Below are 23,468 nucleotides of genomic sequence, written 5' to 3' on the forward strand. Positions count from 1 at the left end.
CCTGCCGAGGAGTGGGTAGACGTGAGGGAGGACTAGTGAGCTAATGGACTGTGCTGGGCCTGTCGCTGAGCACACAGTGGGCTGCAGTCAAGGGCACTCCTCCTTTGCGGGGCTGTGTGCAGAGAGGCAGGGACCAAGGACTCTAGAAGCCTGTCCAGGAGGCGGTCAGCAGGCTCTGGCCTTTGAGGCTGAAGCTGGGAAGTGACCGTCCTTGATAGATGACCCAGTTAGCTGCAAAGAGCTCCTCTGAGCCCCAAACCCATCTGTTTGGCCCCTCTCTGAATGAGGTCTCAGCCAGTGACCTCAGCTGGCTGAAGGCCCGTGGGCGGGCAGGTGGGCAGAGTGCGCATCTTTCCTCCAGGTCCCCAGCCAGGTCCAGGCACTCAAGACAGCAGTGCTCAGTCTCCGAACAGGCTTTATGTCCATCCTGGAAGACCCTGGCCACCCTGGCCTCAGTCCTCTGGGCTCCAGCCCCATCTCTGGCAGCCGAGCCCAGCCAGCTGCCTCCGGCCCCTGATGGCCACCTAGAAGCTCCGACTGGTGGGGAGGAGGTCTGCAGAGGTCCTGAGGACTGCAGCCCTGGCCTCTTCACTCCAGCGGCCCATTTTCTGCGGTCGCCGTCTGCTGAGTGAGGTCACGTGGTTTCATTGGTACCTTCTCAGGGGAACATCTCCAACCTGTGCCAGGTCCTGCCATGTCCTCCACATCTGCCCCCGTCTTTCCAGTTGGTCCCCATGCCCTGTGGCTTCTGTCTGGAAATGCCTCACATGCTCAGCCTCTCCTGACTGAACCCGGGGCTGGCTCTTGCCATCTCTCCCCTCCTAACTGCCCTCCCTGCCTTCAGAACCTGCCAGCAGGCCAGGCTGAGCATGATCTTCTTTCGTTCCCACAACAGCCCTATGAAGTAGGAACCTTCATTACCCCCAGTTTCTAGTTGAGGAAACTGAGGCTGGGAGAGGATAAGTCACAGTGAGACTGTGGAGGGATGGGATTGGACTCAAGGCTGCTGGATGGGTCCCTTCCTGATCTCCTCAACCAGGGCCCAGGGTAGGAGGCCACAGTTGTCACTGCCTGGCTTATAAGGCTCCCACTGGGCTGATGTCACTTCCTGCAGCTCTGACCCTATTCCCTGGCCCTACTGACATTTCCAGGGTGAAGGTTAGGGCAAAATGGGTGAGAAGTAAGCACTACTACTCTTTTCATGAGTGCCCAGTGTGAGCTTGGGACATAAACCTTTACATTTCATGCCTCAACAGGGGAGATGCTACTGCAGTCCCCATTTAGCAGATAGGAAAACTGAGGTTCAAGGAGATTAAATAGCCTGTCAGTGTAGCGTAGTGGTTAGGTCTCTAACCACTGCTTCTGGAGTCAGCCTGCCTGGGTTTGAATCCCATTTCTAGCCTTGCTGGACCTGTGCCCTCAGGTGACATTTTTAACCTCTCCATTTTCACACCTGTAAAACGGGGAAATTAACCGAAGACCCTACCTGAGAGGTCTGCCCTGACAATTAAATGTGTTAACAGGTGTAAAGCAGGGCCGTGCCCGGTGTGTAGTAAATGCTCAATAAGCATTTCCTGCTTTTATTACTCGTAGTTGCAGAGCTGGGTTTCAAATTCATGGCTGAATCCAAGGCCTATACCCTTAAACACCCATCGATTCTCTAAGGAAGTAAATTCTGTTTCTAGTCTCTACCTACTGAACAGAGGTGTAGTTCTTCAACTGGGGTTTTACCCAGCCGTCTGTTCCCAGTTTGGAGGACCACGGGCATTTACTGTCACTCACCCACGGTGGGTGGGAAGGCTGATGGGGGAGGGGAGAGTGCTTGGAGTTACCCAGATGTTTGCCTGGGGGACAAAAGGCCCAGGTCTGGTCTTCAGGACCCTGGGGGCTTCTGGGGTGGGAGGTGGAGATTTGGGTTTGCACCCTCTTCCCCTCAGTGCCCCAGGACTCCTCTGCAGCTCTGGCCTGGAGGATCCCAACCCACCCTTGCTTCCTTGCCCGTGGCCACTGCAATCTCCTGGGACTGGTTGAAGCCCAGCAGGTGGCTCATCCTCTCCTGCTGCGAGACAAGGGAATGAGTTGATCCCTTCTCACCCAGCAGGCGTCCTGGGCTACAGAGAGGGCTACAGTGGTGGCTCTGAATCTTGCCTCCCAGCTACCCTGCCTGGGGACCCCCAGGGATTCTCAGACCAGCCGTCTCCCTCCAATGACTAACCTGCTCCCTGGACCACCATTTACACCAGCTGTGTGCTGGTCCCGCAGACAGCCTCCCAGGCCCCCACCGCTGTCCTGCCCTACAGGCAGGCTTTGAATTCTACCAGCTGAAGCCCACTTTCCCACTGGCATCCTACAGAGAGGCAGGGCTGTGCTTCTGCTCTACTCAGGCCTGGGTGGAAGCAGCAGGTCTTTGAGGGATGCAGGGTCTGCCCTCAGCCCTCACATCTCTCCATCCTACTTGGAGCCAGAGACATGTCTCCTGCCCAAGTCAAGAGAAGTCCTCAACACTCCAATTATTGGTCCTGGGAACATGCTCCTCTTTTAGAGAAGAGGACTGGGCTGGGAGTTCAGAGACTGGAGCTCCAGAATCTGGTCTCACTGCTTTCCACTGCGGCTGTACCCATTTACACAAAACTAAAAACAGAACTACCATAGAACCCAGCAATTCCACTCCTGGGTATATATCTGAAAACCCCAAAAACACAAATTCAAAAAGATACATGCACCCCAATGTTCATAGCAGCATTATTTATAATTGCCAAGATATGGAAGCAAGCTAAGTGTCCATCAACAGATGAATGGATGAAGCAGGTGTGGTATATATATATATATATATGTATGTATATATACATACACACAATGGAATACTACTCAGCTGCTAAAAAGAATGAAACTTTGCCATTTGCAGCAACATGGATGGACTTGGAGGGTATTATGCTAAGTGAAATAAGTCAGACAGAGAAAGACAAATACTGTATGATATCGTTTATATGTGGGGTCTGAAAAATACAACTAACTAGTGAATATAACAAAAAAGAAGCAGACTCACACATATAGAGAGCAAAGTGGTGGTTATCTATGGGGAGACGGGCAAGGCAGGCATAGGGAAGAAAGAGGTATAAGTTTATATGTGGAATCTGAAAAATACAACTAACTAGTGAATATAACAAAAAAGAAGCAGACTCACACATATAGAGAGCAAAGTGGTGGTTATCTATGGGGAGACGGGCAAGGCAGGCATAGGGAAGAAAGAGGTATAAACTACTGGGTATAAAATAAGCTATAAGGGGTGGGGGGAGGGATAAATTGGGAAGTTGGGATTAACATATACACCCTACTATATATAAAATAGATAATCAACAAGGACCTACTGTATAGCATAGGAACTCTACTCAATATTCTGTAATAACCTAAATGGGAAGAGAATTTGAAAAAGAATAGATATACATATATGTGTAACTGAATCACTTTGCTGTACACCTGAGACTAACACAGCATTGCAAATCAACTATACCCCAATACAAAATAAACATTTTTTAAGAAAAGAAGAAATAAGCTTCAAGGATACATTGTACAACATGTACAATGTTGTACAATGGGGAATATAGCCAATATTTTATAATAACTATCAGTGGAGTGTAACCTTTAAAAAATAAAAGAACCTGGTCTGAGAAAGCAGAGCTTCAGAGCTCTCCAGAAATCCTAGATTCTGGCCTGGCCTCAAGGAAGTGGGCTCAGCCTTCATCACCCTGCCAGGAATGTTTTTAGCCCTCACCAGTCCCAGGGTGAGTTTCTTCTAATGGGAAAGGTCCAGGAACTGGCCACGGGAGAACTTCCCATGAACCTGTGGTCCAAAGTCACACAGCAGGGGAGCAAGCAACTCACACTGGAGATAGGTAGACCAATGGAATCACAATCACAATTTTCTCCTGTGTGTTTCTTCTAAGAGTTTTATAGTTTTAAGTCTTATATTTAGGTTGATGATGGATTTCGAGTTAAGTTTTGTACACAGTGTTAGGGAAAGTCTACCTTTATTATTTGCACGTGGCTATCTGGTTGTGCCAGCATCATTTTTTGGAACAGACTCTTCTTTCCTCATGGAATTGTCTTGGCATCCTTGTCAAGAATCAGTCGACTATCAATGTGAGGGTTTATTTCTTTACTCTATTTTATTCCATTAGAAGAAACTCGCTCTGGGGCTGGTGAGAGCTACAGGCATGCTGGGGGTGACAGAGGCTGAGCCCATTTCCACAAGGCCAGGTCAGAAAACCACTGAATCATGTACTTTAAATGAGTGAATTATAAGTTATGTGAATTCTACCACAATAAAAATCAATTTAAACAAAAACAAGGGGAAAAAAAAGCACCAGATGCACTTAATAAAAATTCAGTAAAACACACTGAAAAAAAAAAGACAAGCTATGCAAAGTTTATTAACAACTGTTCTCCGTGTCCCCTGACCTCAGGTTTAGAAAAGCATATAGTGTGGTTTGGTGCCATTGTGGCCTTGGGTTGCAAAGTTCTACCTTTATCTGCCAACCTCACTTGGAAGCCTCCAGAAGAGACACAGGGATCCCAAGATAGAACATTTTATTAATGCTTAACAATACTCTGTGACGTCTAGTAGAGTGGAGTGGTTAAGCGTATAGGATGCATTTACCCCTGCTTTGGCACTAGCTGGCTGGGTGGCCTGGGTAAGTGATGTAACCTCTCAGATTCTTCATCTGTCAGAAGGGAAGTGGCAGTACCTGCCTTCCAGAGCTGTCGTGACTGTTCAATAAGTTACCTCATGAAAAGCTTGGCACGGTGCCTGGCAGGTGAGCAAACACACAATGAACAGTGACTCTTGTGGCTGGGAGCCAAGAGTATGGGCTTTGGAATCAGACAGTGAATCTGCCCTGCTCCCTCCTGGGTCAGTTTCTGTTGTGGGTTTAATTGTGTCCCGCAAAAACATATGTTGCAGTCCTTACCCTGTGAATGGGACCTTATTTGGAAATAGGGTCTTTGCAGATGTAAAGTTAAAATGACGTCATAATGGATTAGGGTGGACCCTCATCCATTGTCTTGTGTCCTTACAAGGAGAGGGAAATTGGGACACAGGGACACAGACGCACAGAAGGAGAACGCCAAGTGAGGATGGAGGCAGAGATGGGAATGATGCATTTACAAGTCAAGGATGCTGAGAATTGCTGGCAACCACCAGAAGCTGGAAGAGGCAAGGAAGGACCCTTCTCTAGAGCTGTTAGAAGGAGTATAGCCCTGCCGACACCCTGATTTTGGACTTCTAGCCTCCAGAACTGCAAGAGAATACATTCCTTTCGCTTTAAGCCTCCAGATTATGATCACGTGTTATGGGCAGCCCTGGGGATGCAGCACAGTCCCCAAACCTTGCTTCTGCATCTGTACCATGAGCTACGTCCCTCGATGGGACGTGTCCTCAGCATCTAGAACTCTGCTCGGCATGGGGGAGATGATGAATAAGTAAGTAGCCATTGAATTAGTTGCATGAAACCCACATGGCTCGGGCCTCACCTTCTTTGAGTGTCACCTTCTTAGAGAGGCCTTGTTGTCCACCTTGTTTACAATAGCCCCACATCCCTCTGCTTTGCTTGACTGCCCTCTGACATATCACAGGTCCCAGCTGTCTACTTGTTCGTGTCTGCCTCGCTTCCTGCACTGACTGTTCCTTGAGGACGTGGAATTTTGTCTGTCCAATTGCCGAAGCTGAGTTCCCATGCGTACGACAGCACCTGAATGTACCAGGTGCTCCGTAAATATTTGGTAAATAAATGAATGAATAAGTGAGAGTTAGAATGCCCGTGTGTATGGACAGCCAAGACACTTTCTAATATATTTCAACCAAAAAGACATTCTGACATTGTTTTTACCAGACAGGAAAGTTCGATACTGGACTGTCCATGTCACACGTGGACACTGACCTGGATTTGGACCCAGGTCGGCTGGACTCCAAGTTCAGTGCTCCGTTCAGAGGGTCTAAGTAGTGAGGGGGCGGGAGAACCACTCATGGGGATTGGGGCACAGGAATGGAGAAGCGGGGGGCACTGATGGATGTGCTTTTCCTCCCCCCCAGACTCCTGCAAGCCCCCTAGAGGGACAGCAGCCCCACTGGCCATCTGAGTTTTGAGTGCCAAGTGCTCCTAGTTGGGGCTTAGCCTCCCCAAGGTCCCCACTCTCTCTACTCTGCACTGCTTCCCCACCTCCCCCTCATGCTTGCTTGACATTTGTGTCACTAACAGCTTTTGTGCCAAAGGTTGGGATGTTTCCCCTTGGGAGATCAGAGATGCTGTTAGGAACACCAGCTCTGGTCTCAGGCAGACCTGTTGGGAGCCCCAGCTCTGGCACTCGTGTGGGTGAGCCCCTTAAACACTCAGAGCCTCCGTTTCCTCATCTGTAAAATGCGGGTGACAATGCCTACTTCAGGAGGTGCTCATGAGGGTCACATGATGAACCATGGATTGAATACTCAGCACACAGGGCTGGGCAGATAGCCGTGCTTGATGGCTAGTGACCTTGATTATTAGCTCTGGGTTAAAGGCCTCCTCAGTGGCAACTCTGCACGGTGAGGGTGGCCAAGAAACCCTGTGCCTTGGTCTTGCGGCGAAACCAAAAGAACAGCCTCTTTTGGCTTCAGCAGGTGGGAGTATCTGGGCCTCTCAACATTTAATTGATTGTAACGTCCCAGCCTGAACTCGCTCCCCTGCATAACCTACACCCCCAAGAAGAGCCTCCGAGAGCCTTCCGTGACTGTGCACAGTGCATTCCCGGGGCCCAGCACGCAACTTTCAAGCTGGCTTACAATTTATCTGCTGCTTGGATGAAAACATTTTAATGAGTGTGTGCAGCACAAACCCTCGGTGTCACCCATGGGGCTCCCAAATGTCTTTCCCCACCACAGAGCGAAGATGTTATAGGCGTGAAATTACAGCTGCGCTCGCAGTTTGATCTCCACCCAGAGGCCTCTGGAAACAGCGCGTTAGAATGTTCTGGATGGATGCAGGCTTGGTGATAGGGGGCTGGGGTGCCCAGTTCTCCAGCGGACCTGCTCTGTGCTTCTGATGTAGGTGGGGGCCTGGGCGCTGCCCACCCTCTAGGCTACCCTCTCCCCACTGTCCTGGGAAGTTTCCCTTTGACCCCCAAATTGGACAGGGGCCGTCTTTCCCCACTGTTCCTTGCACAGCCCTTAGGGTCCCCTAGGAGACCTAAGGGCTTAGGCCCAAAGGAGACCCCAGCTTTTAATGACCTCCACTTACCTGGAGGGAAGGTCTCTGTGTGCATGTGTGTGACAAGAAAAGGTCTTTCTATGCAATGCCACAGACAGGCCAAAACAATGAGTTGACTTTAATTTTTGAAACCTGCCTTGAAATATATTTAAAGGAGACAGTCATGGGGGAGGAAGGGGGAGGCGGGGCAATTTTTAAACCTTTCTAATTGTGCCTGATTTTTAACTGACATGATCACTATTTGTTGTGAGAGATATTATTATTCATTTATTTATTCTGAAGCACAGTTGATTTTCAATGGTTTTTTTAGAGATTTATTTATTTTTTAAAATTATTATTATTATTATTATTTTGGCTGTGTCGCATGGCTTGTGGGATCTCAGTTCCCTGACCAGGGACTGAACCCAGACCCTGGGCAGTGAAAGCGTGGAGTCCTAACCACTGGACACCCAGGGAATTCCCTGATTTACAATGTTGTGTTAATTTCTGCTGTACAGCAAAGTGGTTTCATTATACATATATATATTCTTTTTCATATTCTTTTCCATTTGGTTTATTACAGGATATTGAATATAGTTCCCTGTGCTGTACAGTAGGACCTTGTTTTTCATCTCTTTTATATATAGTAGTTTGTAGAGAGATACTATTTATGGGTCATTCGGCTTGTGCGCGGGCTCAGAATATTCTGTGCTATGGATCATCTCATTTAATCCTCCCAACCTTGGCTAAGTAAGCCACTTCCTTCTCTGTGCCTGGGTCTGTGCAGTGGGCATAGTGCCATTTCTGCCTCATGGGCTGACGTGGCCACCGGGGTTATGGGAGATACTACACGGGCAACTGCCTTATACTCAGCCCCACTGTCTCTCCCAGCCCTCCCCTCACCAGTCCGGACCTTGCTGAGCCTCAGAAGCCATGCTGCTCTGGGACAGGCACAGCCACAGCCCTGTGGGGCCCAGAGCCAATCCTTCCCTCTCCCTGAGCCTCAGTCTTCCATCTGGGAACTGGGGATAATGGTTATCCTGCCCCTGAGGGGCCACCGTAAGGATCAGGTGAAATGCTCTATGGGAAGCACCGTGGAACTGTCACAAACTGGCCAAGACTGAAGTGTGGCTGTCATTTTCAAACTTGGGATGTATCCTGGCTCCTCCCCTAGACATGTGATGTCTGGACAGGCAGACTTACAGGAGAATGGTCACACAGAGGCCAGCCACCCTGACACCCAGAAACAGGGCAGGACTGGACCCCCTTTCCAAGGAGCCAGTGGGCACAAACCTGTGAGCATTCATTTCTCAGACTGGCTTAAAGCTCCCTGGAGTCAGGAATAGTGGATGGCACTTCTCTGTGCCAAGGTTAAAACCAGGGGCAAGAAAGAGGCAGCCACAGTCGTGCCCAAGAGCAGAGACAGAGGCCAAGGCCAGAGACAATGTTAATAAAAACAGTAAAATATGGCCTACTGAACCTCTTAGCTGCCTCGTGCTGGGCTAGGTGTTTTGCAAACCTTTTCTAATTTTTTTTTTTTTTTTTTTTGTGCTCAGCGGCCATGGCTCAAGGACCCAGCCACTCCGTGGCATGTGGGATCTTCCTGGACCGGGGCACGAACCCGTGTCCCCTGCATCAGCAGGCGGACTCTCAATCACTGCACCACCAGGGAAGCCCAAACCTTTTCTAATTTAAACCTCACAATCATCCTAGGAAGGAGGCATCCTTACCCCTATTTTACAGATGGGGAGACGGAGGCCCAGGGAAGCTAATGAATCCCAGGTTGCATGGTGGATCTGGGATTCAGCTCCAAACCTGCGTGTCCTTAACTTGTATGCAGATGGGGCATCCTCCTGTGTCTGAGGTGAGGTGACAGTTGTAAGGAGGAAGGAGAAATACATTCGCATACAGATAAGAGTATAGATACAGCTGTTGATGCATGTATTGATATAGATATCAATAGAGAGATACACAGAATTAGTATTTTTTGAAGACTTAGTGGTTTAGACCAGTGGTTCTCAAAGTGTGGTCCTGGCACCTGTAGCATCAGCATCATCTGGGAACTTGTGAGAAATGCAGATTCATGGGCCCCACCCCAGATCTGCTGTATTAGGAGCTTTGGGGGTGGGACCCAGCAATCTGTATCTTCAAAAGCCCTCCAGGCGATTCTGATGCTCATTCAAGTTTGTGAACCACTGGTTTAGACAATGGGCTTTGGCCTCAGATGGCTGTTATGACCCTAGACAAGTCATTTCCCCTCATGTAACGGGGATTATAACATCTCCCAGCTCACAGGCTGTCACCAGGATTCTGTCGGAAAATGCGCATGAAGCTGGAAGCTCACGCACTGTGAGGCACATGCCATGGTGGGGCAAGGCATCAGGTCCTGCACGCGTGGCAAGCACCGGTGGACTTGACCCATCAGGGGACAGCTAGGTTGTAGGGACCAGTGACAAGCACGGTGACCTCTGAGCACTGGGGACAGTCAGAAGATTGATTGAGATGGGGGGGTTGCTATTCCAGGGAGAGTCCCACCCAGGGATGTGCTGAACTTCTAGGGGTCAGAGCCTTCCTGGGGGCGCTGGGGTGGGTGAGGGTGGAATCCCTGGCCCTGCCCCTCTCTGGTCCCTCCTGGTAGCCTCAGCCTGCTGCTCAGTAAGTGGGATCCTGGGAGCTGTCTGCCCCATCCCTGGATTGACTGCCACCTCCCTCTGGGAGGAGCCCAGAAGTACAAAGCCCCTTGCTCCTCGGAGCCTACTGGGAGCACACCACCTCCTTCAGCTGAGATTGTCAGGCCAGCTGTGCAAGCTGGGCTGGTCCCACGAGACCTCTTTGTGCCTCAGATGGAACTAGCAGAGGAGGTTTAGGGTTATCTAGCTCTACCACCTCATTGTACGGATGAGGAAACCGAGGCCACAGAGGGACAGTAACCTGCTCAGGAGCCTTTGGTGAATGGGGGAGGAGTGCGCCTCGTAGCAGATGTGGCTTTGAGGACTTTGGTTGCTCACAGGCACCAGAGAGCAGAGCCTCAGCTGGACCTTCTACACTGCCTCCATCAGTGCAACACAGCTGGCCCAGGAGTTAAGACACCCGGGTTCCGGCCTCAACACTAAGCAACCTGATCTCACAGGAAGGTTTTGTGATCCTTGCTGTGTGACTTCAAGCAAGTTGCTTGCTTTCTCTGTGCCTCTATATCTATGTCTGCAAAATAGGGATAATAGTGCTAGTACCTCCTCTTGGGTTGGCTGTGAGGAATAAATGGCATAAGGTCTGGAAAGCACTTAACCTCGTGGCCTCCAGGGCCCTTCCCTGAGCCTCTCCCTAAACTGACTGCCGCCTCCCCTGTAGTCACTCTTGACCTCATTACCCTGCGTGATTTTCTTCCCATTATTTGTCACTATCCATAATCACCTCACTTACCCATCTACACATGTTTTATGTTTGTCTCACGCACTAGACACAAACTCCCAAGAACAAAGATGTTTCCTATTGAAAGTATATGGCCATTTCCTGGCACGTGGTAGGTGCTCAATAAATATCTGATGAATAAACAATTGAGTACACATCCCTCATCAGACTGGGAGTCCCTTGACAGAGCAAACCGAGTTTCATCTGCACCGGCTTCCCTGGTGTGACCAGCCTAGGGCTGGGTACCAAGAACACTCCTTGTCCAAGTATTACAGAAGCCCTTCCGTGGGCGGGCGACTGCAAGAGGGGAGGTTTTCCTGGCACTGCCACCTCCTGGCCATGGCCTGTCCCCCAAGAAGTCAGAACGCACCGCGTGCTGTTGCTACAGGATTCAATGTCCGTCTGGAGGTCGGGCCTCTGGAGGTTTCCCATTTCCCCAGAAGCAGTGGCTTCCACGAGGCCTTTATGCTTTCATTGACTGCCCGAGTATGGCAAGCTTTGTTTCCCTGATAAATATCATTTGATAAGAAAATCAGGGAACACAGAGTCCGGAGTCAAGGCCAAGTGCCTAGAATCCCGGCAGCAGAGCTGACCCAGAACCCAAGATTGTGCCCGGCAAGAACGTCAGCGCTGGAAGGGGTTTCTGAGACCACGTGGAGAAAGGCTTTGTTTTACAAGTGGAGAAACCGGGGCTGGGTAGGGGACACAGCCAGCCAGAGACAGGCACTAGTATTCTTATCCCCATTTTACAGATGTAGAAATGGAGGCATAGACACAGGGTGGGAACCCAGGAACCCTGACATCCAGTCCAGCACGCTTTCTAACTTGTCCCCTGATGCTTCAATGTCTTGGAAAAGGCTTGGGAGGCACAGGGAGGGAACATTCTCTCTGCAGTAGGTATGCATCATCACTGAGATGCTGTCTCAATCCCCCTCCGCCACCCTGGAGGCTCCTGGATTTTCCTCCCCCCGGGGAGTGCCCACTCCCACTGCACTTTGCTACAGGTATTTCCATGAACGTGGCTCCTGGCTTTCACCTGGGAAAGGTGGCCATACAACTCAGTATTTTCTCCCCATGACCTCACCAGGTCGCAGAGCCTGAGGCTACAAGATCCACGAGTGATCCACTAGGCCTGCATCCCACCCCCATCTTACAGAAGGGGAAACTGAGGCCCAGAGGCTGCGGCAGGCTGCTACCCCTCGGGAAGTCTCAATGCCCCTCATCCATTCCAATCAACATGTCGGAGCCCCTCCAAAGCGCCTGGTCCGTGAGGCTGCAGGGATGAGGTACAGCCCTGCCTCCCTCAGGTCCGGGTGTCAGTGTCAGTAGGAGAAGGGGTTCCTGAGAGGCCACATCAGTCACACCTCAGCATGGTTGGCCTCCTGCCCTCGAGGGCAAGGGTGGGAGAGAAGAGGGTCCACTGCCAGCACAGCAGGCATTTTGGCAGGTGGTTCCCAGGACAGCCCCTCTGTGTGCGTGGGTATGCACGCACGCACACACACACACACACACACACACACACACACACACACACACGTGCATGCACACAGAGACGCCAGCGCCAAGAGCCCTGCACTCACCCATGACATTGAGGAAGATGTTGCCTGATGCCAGGACCACCTTCTCCCTCGTAGCGCGGTCGTAGATGCCCACGTGGCACTCGTAAGGACCGTTGTCAGAGATGCGGACCTCGGGCAGCCTGCGGGGAAGCAGAGGCGCAGGATGAGGGTCCCTTGCCTGGGGCTGGCAGTCACAGCGCTGCAGTAAACCAACCCCAAAGCCCCACCATCCAGCCTTCTCTCAACAACGCTCCTGGACCCACCATGCAATGCCCACATGCTGTGCTGGGCGCAGAAGAAACGTTTATGGAACACCGACTGTATGCCAGGCCCTGTGCCCGATGCTTCAGAGGATGAAGGTGTGGGCTGTGTGTTCAGCTAGAGTTAAATCTGTGCTCCTTTCAGCCGCTGAGCCAGGGATGGTGACGTGCCAGCTCCCAGGGGCCCCTGAGGATGACATGGACTGAGGCTCCTGTCATGTGGTTCAGGCTCAAAACTGTCACCTAGTCCACCAGCTCACTCATTCCTCACAGCTGCAGCCCCCACGGGAATTGCTCTTCCCATTTCATAAACGTGGAAACTGAGACTCCAGAGGGGATGTAATTGCCCCCTACACATGGCTATTAAGATCCAGGATGGGAATCTGAATTCCTCTCTCCACACGGCCATGCTATCACTTTATGCATAGCCCTGGAGACTTGAGGAGAAACACAGTAAAATTCTTGTCTCCAAGGACCGCCCTCCATTCCAATGGACAAGGAGGCAGGGGAAGCTGATCAATGCCCCAAATCCCATGGGACTATGGAGAACAGGATGGAGGTTCCTTAAAAAAGTAAAAATAGAGCTGCCATATGATGCAGCAAACACAGCCCTGGGCATATATCCAGAGAAAAATATAATTCAAAAAGATATATGCACCCCAATGTTCATAACAGCACTATTCATAATAGCCAAGACATGGAAGCAGCCTAAATGTCCATCAACAGATGAATGGATAAAGAAGATGTGGCACGTATATACAATGGAATATTACTCAGCCATAAAAAGGAACGAAATTGAGTTATTTGTAGTGAGGTGGATGGACCTAGAGTCTGTCATACAGAGTGAAGTAAGTCAGAAAGAGAAAAACAAATACCGTATGCTAACACATATATATGGAATCTAAAAAACACACCAAAAAATGGTCATGAAGAACCTAGGGGCAAAGTGGGAATAAAGACACAGACCTACTAGAGAATGGACTTGAGGACATGGGGAGGGGGAAGGGTAAGCTGGGACGAAGTGAGAGAGTGGCATGGACATATATACACTACCAAACGTAAAATAGATAGCTAGTGGGAAGCAGCCGCATAGCACAGGGAGATCAGCTCGGTGGTTTGTGACCACCTAGAGGGGTGGGATAGGGAGGGTGGGAGGGAGGGAGATGCAAGAGGGAAGAGAGATGGGGATATATGTATATGTATAGCTGATTCACTTTGTTATAAAGCAGAAACTAACACACCATTGTAAAGCAATTATACTCCAATAAAGATGTTAAAAAAAAAAAAAAAACACACACACACACACACAATGGAATATTACTCAGCCATAAAAAAGAAATAATGCCATTTGCAGCAACATGGATAGACCTAGAGATTATCACACTAAGTGAAGTAAGACGAAGTCAAATATCATATGGTATTGCTTATATGTGGAATCTAAAAAATGATACACAGGGTTTCCCTGGTGGTGCAATGGTTGGGAGTCCACCTGCCAATGCAGGGGACATGGGTTCGTGCCCTGGTCCAGGAAGATCCCACATGCCGCGGAGCGGCCCCATCGACAGATGAATGGATAAAGAAGATGTGATATATAAGATTACTTAACCATAAAAAGAATGAAAAAATGCCATTTGCAGCAACATGGATGGACCTAGAGATTATCATACTAAGTGAATTGTCAGACAGAGAAAGACAAAATGACACAAATGATTATTTACAAAACAGAAATAGACTCACACAGATAAATTTATGGTTACCCGAGAGGAAAGGTGGGGGGAGGGATAAATTAGGAGTTTGGGATTAGCATATATACACGTCTATATATAAAATAGATTACCAACAAGGACCTACTGTATAGCACAGGGAACTATATTCAATATCTTGTAATAACCTATAATGGAAAAGAATCTGAAAAAGAATATATATATGTATACATATATATATAAAACTGAATCACTTTGCTGTATGCCTGAAACTAACACAACATTGTAAATCAACTATATTTCATTAAAAACAACCCAAATCCCATGGGAAAGGGTGAGCTTATCCATGCGTAGAGTGAGCGGGGAGCAGCTGATTCTGCCCGAGGTGGTCAAGAGGCCTTCTCAGAGGAGGTGACCCATGAGGACAGGAGATGCTCCCTCAAACCTTCTTCCAGACTTGTCCTCTAAAGAGCAAAATATTGGGACTTCCCTGGCAGTCCAGTGGTTAAGACTTCACCTTCCAATAATGCAGGGGGTGTGGGTTCGACCCCTGGTCAGGGAGCTAAGATCCCACATGCCTCGCAGCCAAAAAACCAGAACATAAAAATAAAAAACCAAAAAAAAACCAGAAGCAATATTGTATCACATTCAATAAAGACTTTAAAAATGGTCCACATAAAAATATCTTAAAAAAAAAAAAGTAAAAATAAAGAGTAAATATTTTAGGCTTTGTTGTTTCTACAGAGTCTCTGTCACGACTACTCAACTTTGCTCTTGTAGAGCAAAAGCAGCCACCCTTAGTAAGTGAACCCGCGTGGCTGTGTTCCAATAAAACTTTATTTATAATCATCAAATCTTGTATTCATACAATTTCATGTGCCATGAAATCTTATTCTCTTTTTCCATTTTTTTCTAACCATTTGAAAATGTAAAAAAATTCTTGGTTTACAGGCTGCAGGCTGTAGTTTGACGATTTCTGTTCTAGATCCTTCTACAGAGTCTACAGGGTCAGACCACGATAAAATGAGTTGGTTTGGGGCTTCCCTGGTGGCGCAGTGGCTGAGAGTCCACCTGCCGATGCAGGGGACATGAGTTTGTGCCCCGGTCCGGGAGGATCCCACATGCCACAGAGCGGCTAGGCCCGTGAGCCATGGCCGCTGGGCCTGCGCGTCCGGAGCCTGTGCTCTGCAATGGGAGAGGCCACAACGGTGAGAGGCCCGCGTAGCGGGAAAAAAAAAAAAAAAGAGTTGGTTTGTTGTTCTCTGTCCCCATGGAAATGTCACCGGGACAGCTCTTTCCTCACTCCTCCTTGACACTGGGTTAGAGAGCGCCAAGTTCAAATCCTGCCCCCACTGTTGGTACGCTGTGTGACCTTGTGTAAGCCATGCAGTCTCTGAGCCTCCATTTCTTATCTAAAATATGGAGCTGATGCTTTGCAGGACTGCAGTGAGGATTAAATGTGATGATGTTACTGCCAGATCTCTGTGAGCAGGAATGTCACATTAAACAGGACAATTTCTGTTGTTCCTGGATCCTGTGATGCCCTGTGAGGGAGAGGGGATTCCTGGTAAGTGAGATCTGGACACTGTGAAGGGGAAGAGCCTTGACCTGGAGTTCAGAAGCTATGTTGTTGCTGCATCAGGGAAATCTGTGTGTCCTCCAGCAAGTTCCAGCCTTCTCTGGGCCTCATCATGCAGCCGAAGGGGAGCCTATTCTGGCCACAACTTAAAGAAAGTGGGGTCTCTGTGTTTGGGTCTTGGAGGTTCTCATGCCACAGCAGAAACCCGGGGAACAAGCTCATGTTCATGGAACCCTAGTAAATGCCAAGCATAGTGCTCTACCCACCAAACTGGCCCAGCAGTCCTATCAGAAACCGGGTGGAGGAAGAGGGCGTTAGCTAAGAGCACAGGCTCTGGATGCCTGCATGCCTGTACCAGCCCTGCCGCCAAGAAGGGGGGTTCCTTCAATTCTGCTCTTCGCGCCCACCCCCATAGCTAACACATTTCCCTCTCCATCAGCTAAGCCTCTCTCTCCATCTGTTTCTACTGAGCAATCTAACCTCAGAGTCACTCCTCTCTCCTCTCATTTCAGCTGTCCCCACCCCCATCTTTGTCTTCCAGCTACTTTTTCCTATGACTCACTGTCCCCCACCTCCCCCACCCTCCATGCCCACACACACACACCTGGGCTCCCAGCCTCTCTCTCTCCATCCCCGGTCTCATGGAGGAAGCCAGCCCATCTAACAGAGCCTCCTTCCCTCCCATCGCCCAGCCCACATTAGCATAAACAAACACCTTCATTTCCATAGAATACACAGAGGCTGACATCTGGTCTACCAACTGTCACAAAAGGACTTAGAGAACGGGAAGCTTTTCATCAAGGAAACTTAGTGGGGAAGATGCTGCCTCCCATCTCAGAAGAAAAGAACACCGTGACAGCGGAAGCAGCAGGGAACTGTCTCCCCTCTGGGAACTATCTTCTTTGTTTGTAACTCAGCTAGACTGAAAAAAAAAATAGCCTCTCTACTGGGCAGGGCTGCTGAATGACAGTCACCTAGAGTGACATGTTTAGGTGACACTCATAGGTGCCTGTTATAGAGGCAACTTTCTTAAAGGCCTTGCGTAGGTGACAGGTGTACAGGTGACATGCTCAGGTGACAGCTCTGTAAAGAAACAGGCTCCAGGGACACATGGAGCTGGCAGCTATAGATAATAACGACACGGTTGACACACAGGTGGAAATGCACAGGTAACTGCCACATAGGGTGATATATGCAGAAGATGTATTTCTGTGCTAGGGACACAGGTGACGTGTTTAGGCAATCACTACACTCGTGTTCAGGTGACAGTAACACAAGCAATATGTTTGGGTGACACAACACAGGTGGTATAGAAGACAGCTCAGGGGACATCTAGATTGGTGCTTTATAAAGGAGGCGGTTTTTTGCTTAGGATTATTTCTACAGCCTCGGATGTTTCTTCCTCCACGAGCGGTCCTGCTCTCCGCCAGAGGTCCAAGCCACGCTCTGGGCACCATCCTTGATATCTCCCATTTCTATATTCCCCAAACACAGTCAGTGACCAAGTCCTGGATGTTCTGCATCTTAAATATGTCCTGAACCATCCTCTCCCCTGTATCTCCACTATCAATATCTTTTCTCACCTGGAATATGGGATGAATAGTTAACTGGTTTCTCTGCCCCTGCTAAACTCCCTCCTGATCTGTGCACCAAGGTAGACCCCAGATCTTTTCAAATGCAAATGGCATTAATGGTACTCCCCTACCTAAAGCCCTTCAAAAGCTTCTCTCTGCTCTTTGAATAAAGACCAGAATCCTTATCTGGGCCAACAAGGCTCAGCACAGTTGGTTCCTGCCATATCCCAGCTCCCCCATCCTCCAGTGACAATGGCATTCTTTCCATTCCTCCCATGTGCCAAGTTCCTTTTTTTCAAAAAGAAACTTTTAATTATGAAATTATTTTAGATTTACAGAAAAGTTGCACAGAGAATACAGTCCCCAAACACCTCTCACCCAATTTCCCCCATTGTTAACTCTTACAAGACCATAGTACTGTTGTCAGACTAAGAACCAGTGTTAATACATCGCTATTAACTCAACTCCAGACTTCATCCAAATTACACCAGTTTCCCCACTAATGTCCTTTTTCTGTTCCAGAATCCCATCCGGGATCCCTCATAGGTGACAGTCCTAGGTGAATTGAGCCAAGTATCTTTTTTGATTCAGCACTTTTGATTGCAACAGTCTGTTTTCCTGAGAATGTTGCATTTTCTTCCCCTGGCTACATCCCTCAAGTTACAAAGGTCACTTAGAAAGTGACCACCTGGACCGGGTGGCTGTGGTAGATTGATTGTATTGATGGCCTGGATTAACAGCCTCCCTGTATCTTGCAAAGATATAAAGTGCCTTTATAGTTCCTCTCACCTAGAAGTGGAGTCTATTCCCCCATTCTTGGCCTTGTGACTTGCTTTGACCAATAATATGTGGTGAAGGTGATGGTGTGCAAATTCCAAGTTTCAAAAGAATTCTCTCTCTCTCCCTCTGCCTCTGTCCTGAGAACAAGCCTCTGATGGAGGCTGAGAGCAAGTGGAGGGAGGCCCCACTTGGCCCAGCTGGTCCAGCCAAGGCCACACTCGGGATTGAACCTAGTGAGCTATAATACATTGCTTTAAACCATCCTCATTTGGGACTGCTTGTTATGTATCCATAGCTAACTGAAACAGCAGGTCTCTGCATGCCTCTCCTGAGCAGTTCTTGTCTACACTGTAACTTAATGACATGTTGGTAACTCACAAATGTCCTCCTCCACTACATCATGCACCATAAAATCCATGAAGGCAAGGTCTGCATCCAGCTCACTTACCAGTGTACCCCAGGGCCTGGCACAGTGCTTGCCATCAGGTTGGTACACTCAATCAATAGTTGCTAAATGGGTGGATGGTGAGACCTTCCAGGAGGCTATGGTGTGAGCCTCCCTCTGATGCAAGCCATGCAGCCCCCCATCCCCTACCCCACCCCAAGGCAGATTCTGGTTCTTGTCTGCAGATCCAAGAACTTCCAGTCACAGCTTTGATTTGGACCAATCTGCCTCTTCTCAGCACCTCATCTGAGCTTGTGCCTTCAGTGTTATCCTTCTAAAGTGGATTAAGTGGCCCAGAGACCCCCTTTCTCCAGATTTGAGTGGCATTGATCGGCATGCTGGCTAGAAGGCCTTCTGCAGATAGCAGGGCCCCGAGGGGGCTGAGGGTGAGGAGACCTGATCTCATCAGCCATGGGCTGCAATTAATAAACTATTAATAATGGCAAAGGTTTCCGGAGAGTTCAGTGTGATGCACTTTAGCAGCTTGAGTTTACCGACACTGACAGTGGTTCTGAAGGGCAGGCGAGTAATTGTGTTTTTGAAAAGCTGGGCACAGAGATGGCGGAGACCCCACTGGCTGTCCCCGTGGCTCAGGCGAGGCCAGGCAAGGGCTGGTCACTGGGGCTTCACAAGGCCCAGGGCCAGGACTGTAGACTGTCCATATTCAGCACAGGTATTTACACCTACTGTGTACCACACCCTGGGCTGAGCCTTAGGGGTGGGGGAAGGGGTAGACACAGAGATGCCATGGATTTGTCTCCTGCCTCTGTGCCTCCTTGCCCAGGCTGTTCCCTCTGCTTGGACCACTTCTCCTTGCTTATCTACACAGCAAGCCTCTAGCCATCTTTCGAAGCCTAGCATTTGAGTCTCACTTTCCCCATTTATCATCCCTCCCCATCAGATAATTGAGAAGATTACCTGGGATAATTCAAGGGCTTAGCCCACAATGGTGTGGCTTGAAAGTCCAATGGACTAGAATCACTAGATACATAGTGGTCCTAAGGCTTTACATTCAGATGCTGCCTCTGCCAGGCAGGCTGCCCTGACTGCCAGCTGCTCCCTGTGCAGACAGAGTCCCTCTCCACCTCCCCACGGCTGTGTCTGTCTGGGAGCACCTACCTATCCATATCATGCTACATTGGTACCCTTTTGTCTTCCCTCCCAGAGAAGCATATGAGCTACTTGAAGGCGAGCCTGGCCACATGGTAGGTGCTCAGAGAATATTCACTGTATGAATGAGGGTGGCAGAAGCTACCAGGGCCAGGAGTTAGGTGCCCTGGGCTCTAGTCTGGGCTCTGCAACTGACTAGCTGCGGGAGGTTGGGTAAGGCCCTTTGGCTTCTTTGTGCTTCGGTTTCTCCATCTGATAACTGGGTGTTATAATATCTGCCTTGTGGGATTACAGCCTTTGGAAGGAGCTGATATTTATAGAGATTTACAATGAGAGGCGTTGTGCTAAGCATTTTACCCTATCTCCCTGGATCCTTGACACTACCCTATTATAATGCAGTATATAAAACCTGCTCTGGTATGTATTATATAGCAATAATAATATTATTATCCCCATTGTATAGATGAGGAAACTGAGGCACCCAGAGAAGAGGGAATGTGAGGAGGTCACAGAGTGAGCAGGTGGGTGCTGTGATTCGAAACCAAGCCTGATGGATGCCAGAGCCCGTGAGAGGTCTTTGGAACCCCACTGCCACCCCCACACTGTAAGTCAGATCATCCTTTCCCAGCAAGTTAATTTGAGTCCCTTGGGACCGGAATTTGCCTCCACTGCTCTTGAGCATATTTCTGTTTTGAGCCTTGCCACCTCTCCAGGTTTTGAGAGCCATCTGTTTCCTCCCTGCTGGGAGAAGGGATGGTCTTTTATTTTCCTAAATTCCCTTCTTCCAGCTTCCAGTGGGCCCCTTAATTCTGATGCCTGGAGTTTGCTGAGCCAGTTGTGTTCACATTCTCCACAGCTTCTGATCATCTTTCGTTTCCTGACTTTGTCTTTCCACTGGGAAGAGTCCTAGATTCTCCCAGACTGGAGACTGTGGACTTGGGAGCAGAGGGTGGGGCTGGGATGAAACAGGGAATGGATCTCTGAGTTACATTTCCTGTACTGTTGGCAAATCAGATGACCCAGTAAGTGACTTTTGCTGAGACCTGAAACCTAAAACCTAAATTAATGACATGAAAATGCACTTAGAGCAGAGCCTAGCATGCTGTAGGCACTTGTCAGATTTTTTCCCCCTGCACCATCCATGTATTAAAATTTTAAAACAAACTATTAAGCATCTACCATGTTTACGGTGTTGAGTACATAACGTGGAAGAAGACAGAACAATAGTGATCGTCCTCAGTTTACAATGAGGTTACATCCTGATAAACCAGTTGAAAATTAAGAATATCATAAGTCGAAAATGCATTTAATACACCTAACCTACTGAATATCATAGCTTAGCCTCACCTACCTTAATTGTGCTCAGGACACTTCCCTTAGCCTAGAGTTGGGTAAAATCATCTAACACAGAGTCTATTTTACAATAAAGTGTTGAATATCTCGTGCAATTTGTTGAACACTATACTGAAAGTGAAAAACAGAATCGTTACCTGGGTTCAGAATGGTTGTAAATGTATCGGTTGTGTTTACACTCGTGATCCTGTGACTGGTTGGGAGCGTGCTGTCCTGCCCAGCATCATAAGAGAGTCTGGTACTGCATATGGCTAGCCCGGGAAAAGACCAAAATTCAAAATTTGAAGCCCGGTTTCTACTGAATGTATGTCGCTTCTGCACCATTGTAAAGTTGAAACATTGTAAGTCGAACTATCGTAAGTTGGGGACCGTCAGGCATCACTATAAAGGTGCCTTTTTTTTAGTTGAGTCTACATATATGCCTCCTCCTTCCTAGGAGAAATCAGCTGAACATTAGTTTAGTTGACCCTGGATCAAGGTCATCATAACAAGCACCGATCTCATCCTGCCATGTCTTGGGGGTAGTGCAATGTGTTAGGTTAGTTTGCCCCCTACACTATGTCTCCTGGGATCCTTGCCTTTAACCAAAACATTTGTTGACAGATCTATTGAGGTCTGATTGACAAACAATAAATTGTGCATAAAGTTTACACATTCGATGGGTTTTGCCATATGTATACACCATTGAAACCATTGCCACAATCAAGATAATGAACATATTGCCCCCAAAAGTTTCCTTGTGTCCTTTTGTAATCCCCCCATTCTGCCCCCAATGCCAGGCAACCATTGATTCACTTCCTGCCACTGTTTCCTAGGATCACGTTTTCAGGGTTTCATATAAATTGAACCATGGAGCATGTCCTATTTTTTGTTTGGTTTCTTTCACTCGTCACTGTTATTTGAGATTCATTCATGTTGTTGCCTTTATCAATAGTTCATTCCTTTTTAAGGTTGAGTGGCCTCCCATTGCATGGATATAGCCCCTCCTATCTATCCACTGACCTGTTGATGGATGCTTGGGCTGCTCTCTCTTTGGCTATTACAAATAAAGCTGCTATGAACATATGTGGACAAGTCTTTGTATGAACGTATGCTTTCATCTCTCTTGGGTTCATACCAAGGAGTGGCATGGCTGGGCTTATTTTAACATTAGGACGTTGCTCAACTGTTTTCTATGGTGAGGACTTCTCCACTTTTTATGGCTTTTTGCCTTTGCACACTCTGCTTGGGGTGCTTCCTTGAGAAGAACCTCATTCTCCGTTGTTATTCCTACTATCAAAATGCTTCTCTCAATCCGCGGTGAGCTCCAAGCCCAGATGACAAGTCCTGTGGGAATCGTGTGGCCACGTGGATAAAAAGCTTGGGGAGGAAGGGTGGGGGCTATGGGATTTCTCTAAGAGAAAAGTGTGCATGACATTTGCCTCTGACCCTCTTTTCTTCTCATCTTCTTTCGGGGGCTGGGAGCTGGCAGGACAGGTGACACAGTGGTCAGTTCCTTCCCTGCACTCTACTGACTCTGTTCTGTCTGGAACTGCTCCACTTTTGTCTTCATTCTTGCCAGTCTCCCTGCCCGAGGCCCTCCAGTTTGTCCCCTCCCCACCCTGCTGCCAGAGCGACCTTCTCACAGCGAGGATCTGGCCTGAACTTTCCCAATTTAAAACCTTCCCGTGGCTTCCATACACTGGAGGATCAAGCCCAGACTCAGTCTGACTGTAGGCCCCTCCTTGATCTGGCCCCAAACCCAGAAAGGAGGAAGGGAGGGAAGAAAGTGGTGTGTGGCCTCACATCTTGGGCAAAATTCAGCAAGTGATTCTGCTGAATAAGACTTGTCAGAACCAAACTTTTATAATCTACCCTATTTAAAAAGCATTTTGTCATGCAGAGGTCTTCATTTAGATAGACAGTACCTCATTCCGGGCTAATGAAAAAGATTCAAGTAGCAATTGATCCTTTGAGGCTCCGCTTTAATGAAGAGATGAGAGAGCCTTTCATTTGTACAACCATTGTTTGCATAGAAACGAAGCTTCTAAGGGGCCTGGAAATAGTTCATTCTTGCAAGTAGGTTAAACACCCCCCTCTGCAATCCTATTAGCCTAGTGCCTGCCCAGCTTTCTGTGATGCCTGCTGGAAAGCTCTCAAGTGGAAAGTAATGAAGTTTTACTGTTCCTGAGCCTGCCATGGTTCCTTGATTGGTGGCACATTCCCTGAGGCCTGGATCTTGTTTCTGCCTCCCTCCAACACCTGCTTACTCTCCAAGTTCAAATGTCATGGCCCCATGAGGCCGGGGCAACTATTACAGAAAGCCCGCTCCACCGCTGCAGAGTCTTGAGACAGAATTAACAAAAATGGCCGTGAAGGGGCTTCCCAGGTGGTGCAGTGGTTGAGAGTCTGCCTGCTAGTGCGGGGGACACGGGTTCGAGCCCTGGTCTGGGGGGATCCCACGTGCCACGGAGCAACTGGGCCCGTGAGCCACAACTACT

The 23,468-nt window shown here is 48.7% G+C and overlaps 1 protein-coding gene across 1 annotated transcript in view; it reads right to left on the reverse strand.

The window, feature by feature from the left end:
- IGSF21 (immunoglobin superfamily member 21) overlaps nt 1-23,468 on the reverse strand; it is a 151,536-nt gene that overhangs the window by 29,230 nt on the left and 98,838 nt on the right. Inside the window, exon 4 of the mRNA XM_007459319.1 lies at nt 12,206-12,324. Within this exon, the coding sequence (XP_007459381.1) occupies nt 12,206-12,324 (119 nt within the window). The remainder of the gene's footprint in view (nt 1-12,205; nt 12,325-23,468) is intronic.

Source organism: Lipotes vexillifer, unplaced genomic scaffold, assembly GCF_000442215.2.
Source record: "Lipotes vexillifer unplaced genomic scaffold, Lipotes_vexillifer_v1.1 scaffold496, whole genome shotgun sequence".
In the NCBI taxonomy this organism is placed as follows: Eukaryota; Metazoa; Chordata; class Mammalia; order Artiodactyla; family Lipotidae; genus Lipotes; species Lipotes vexillifer.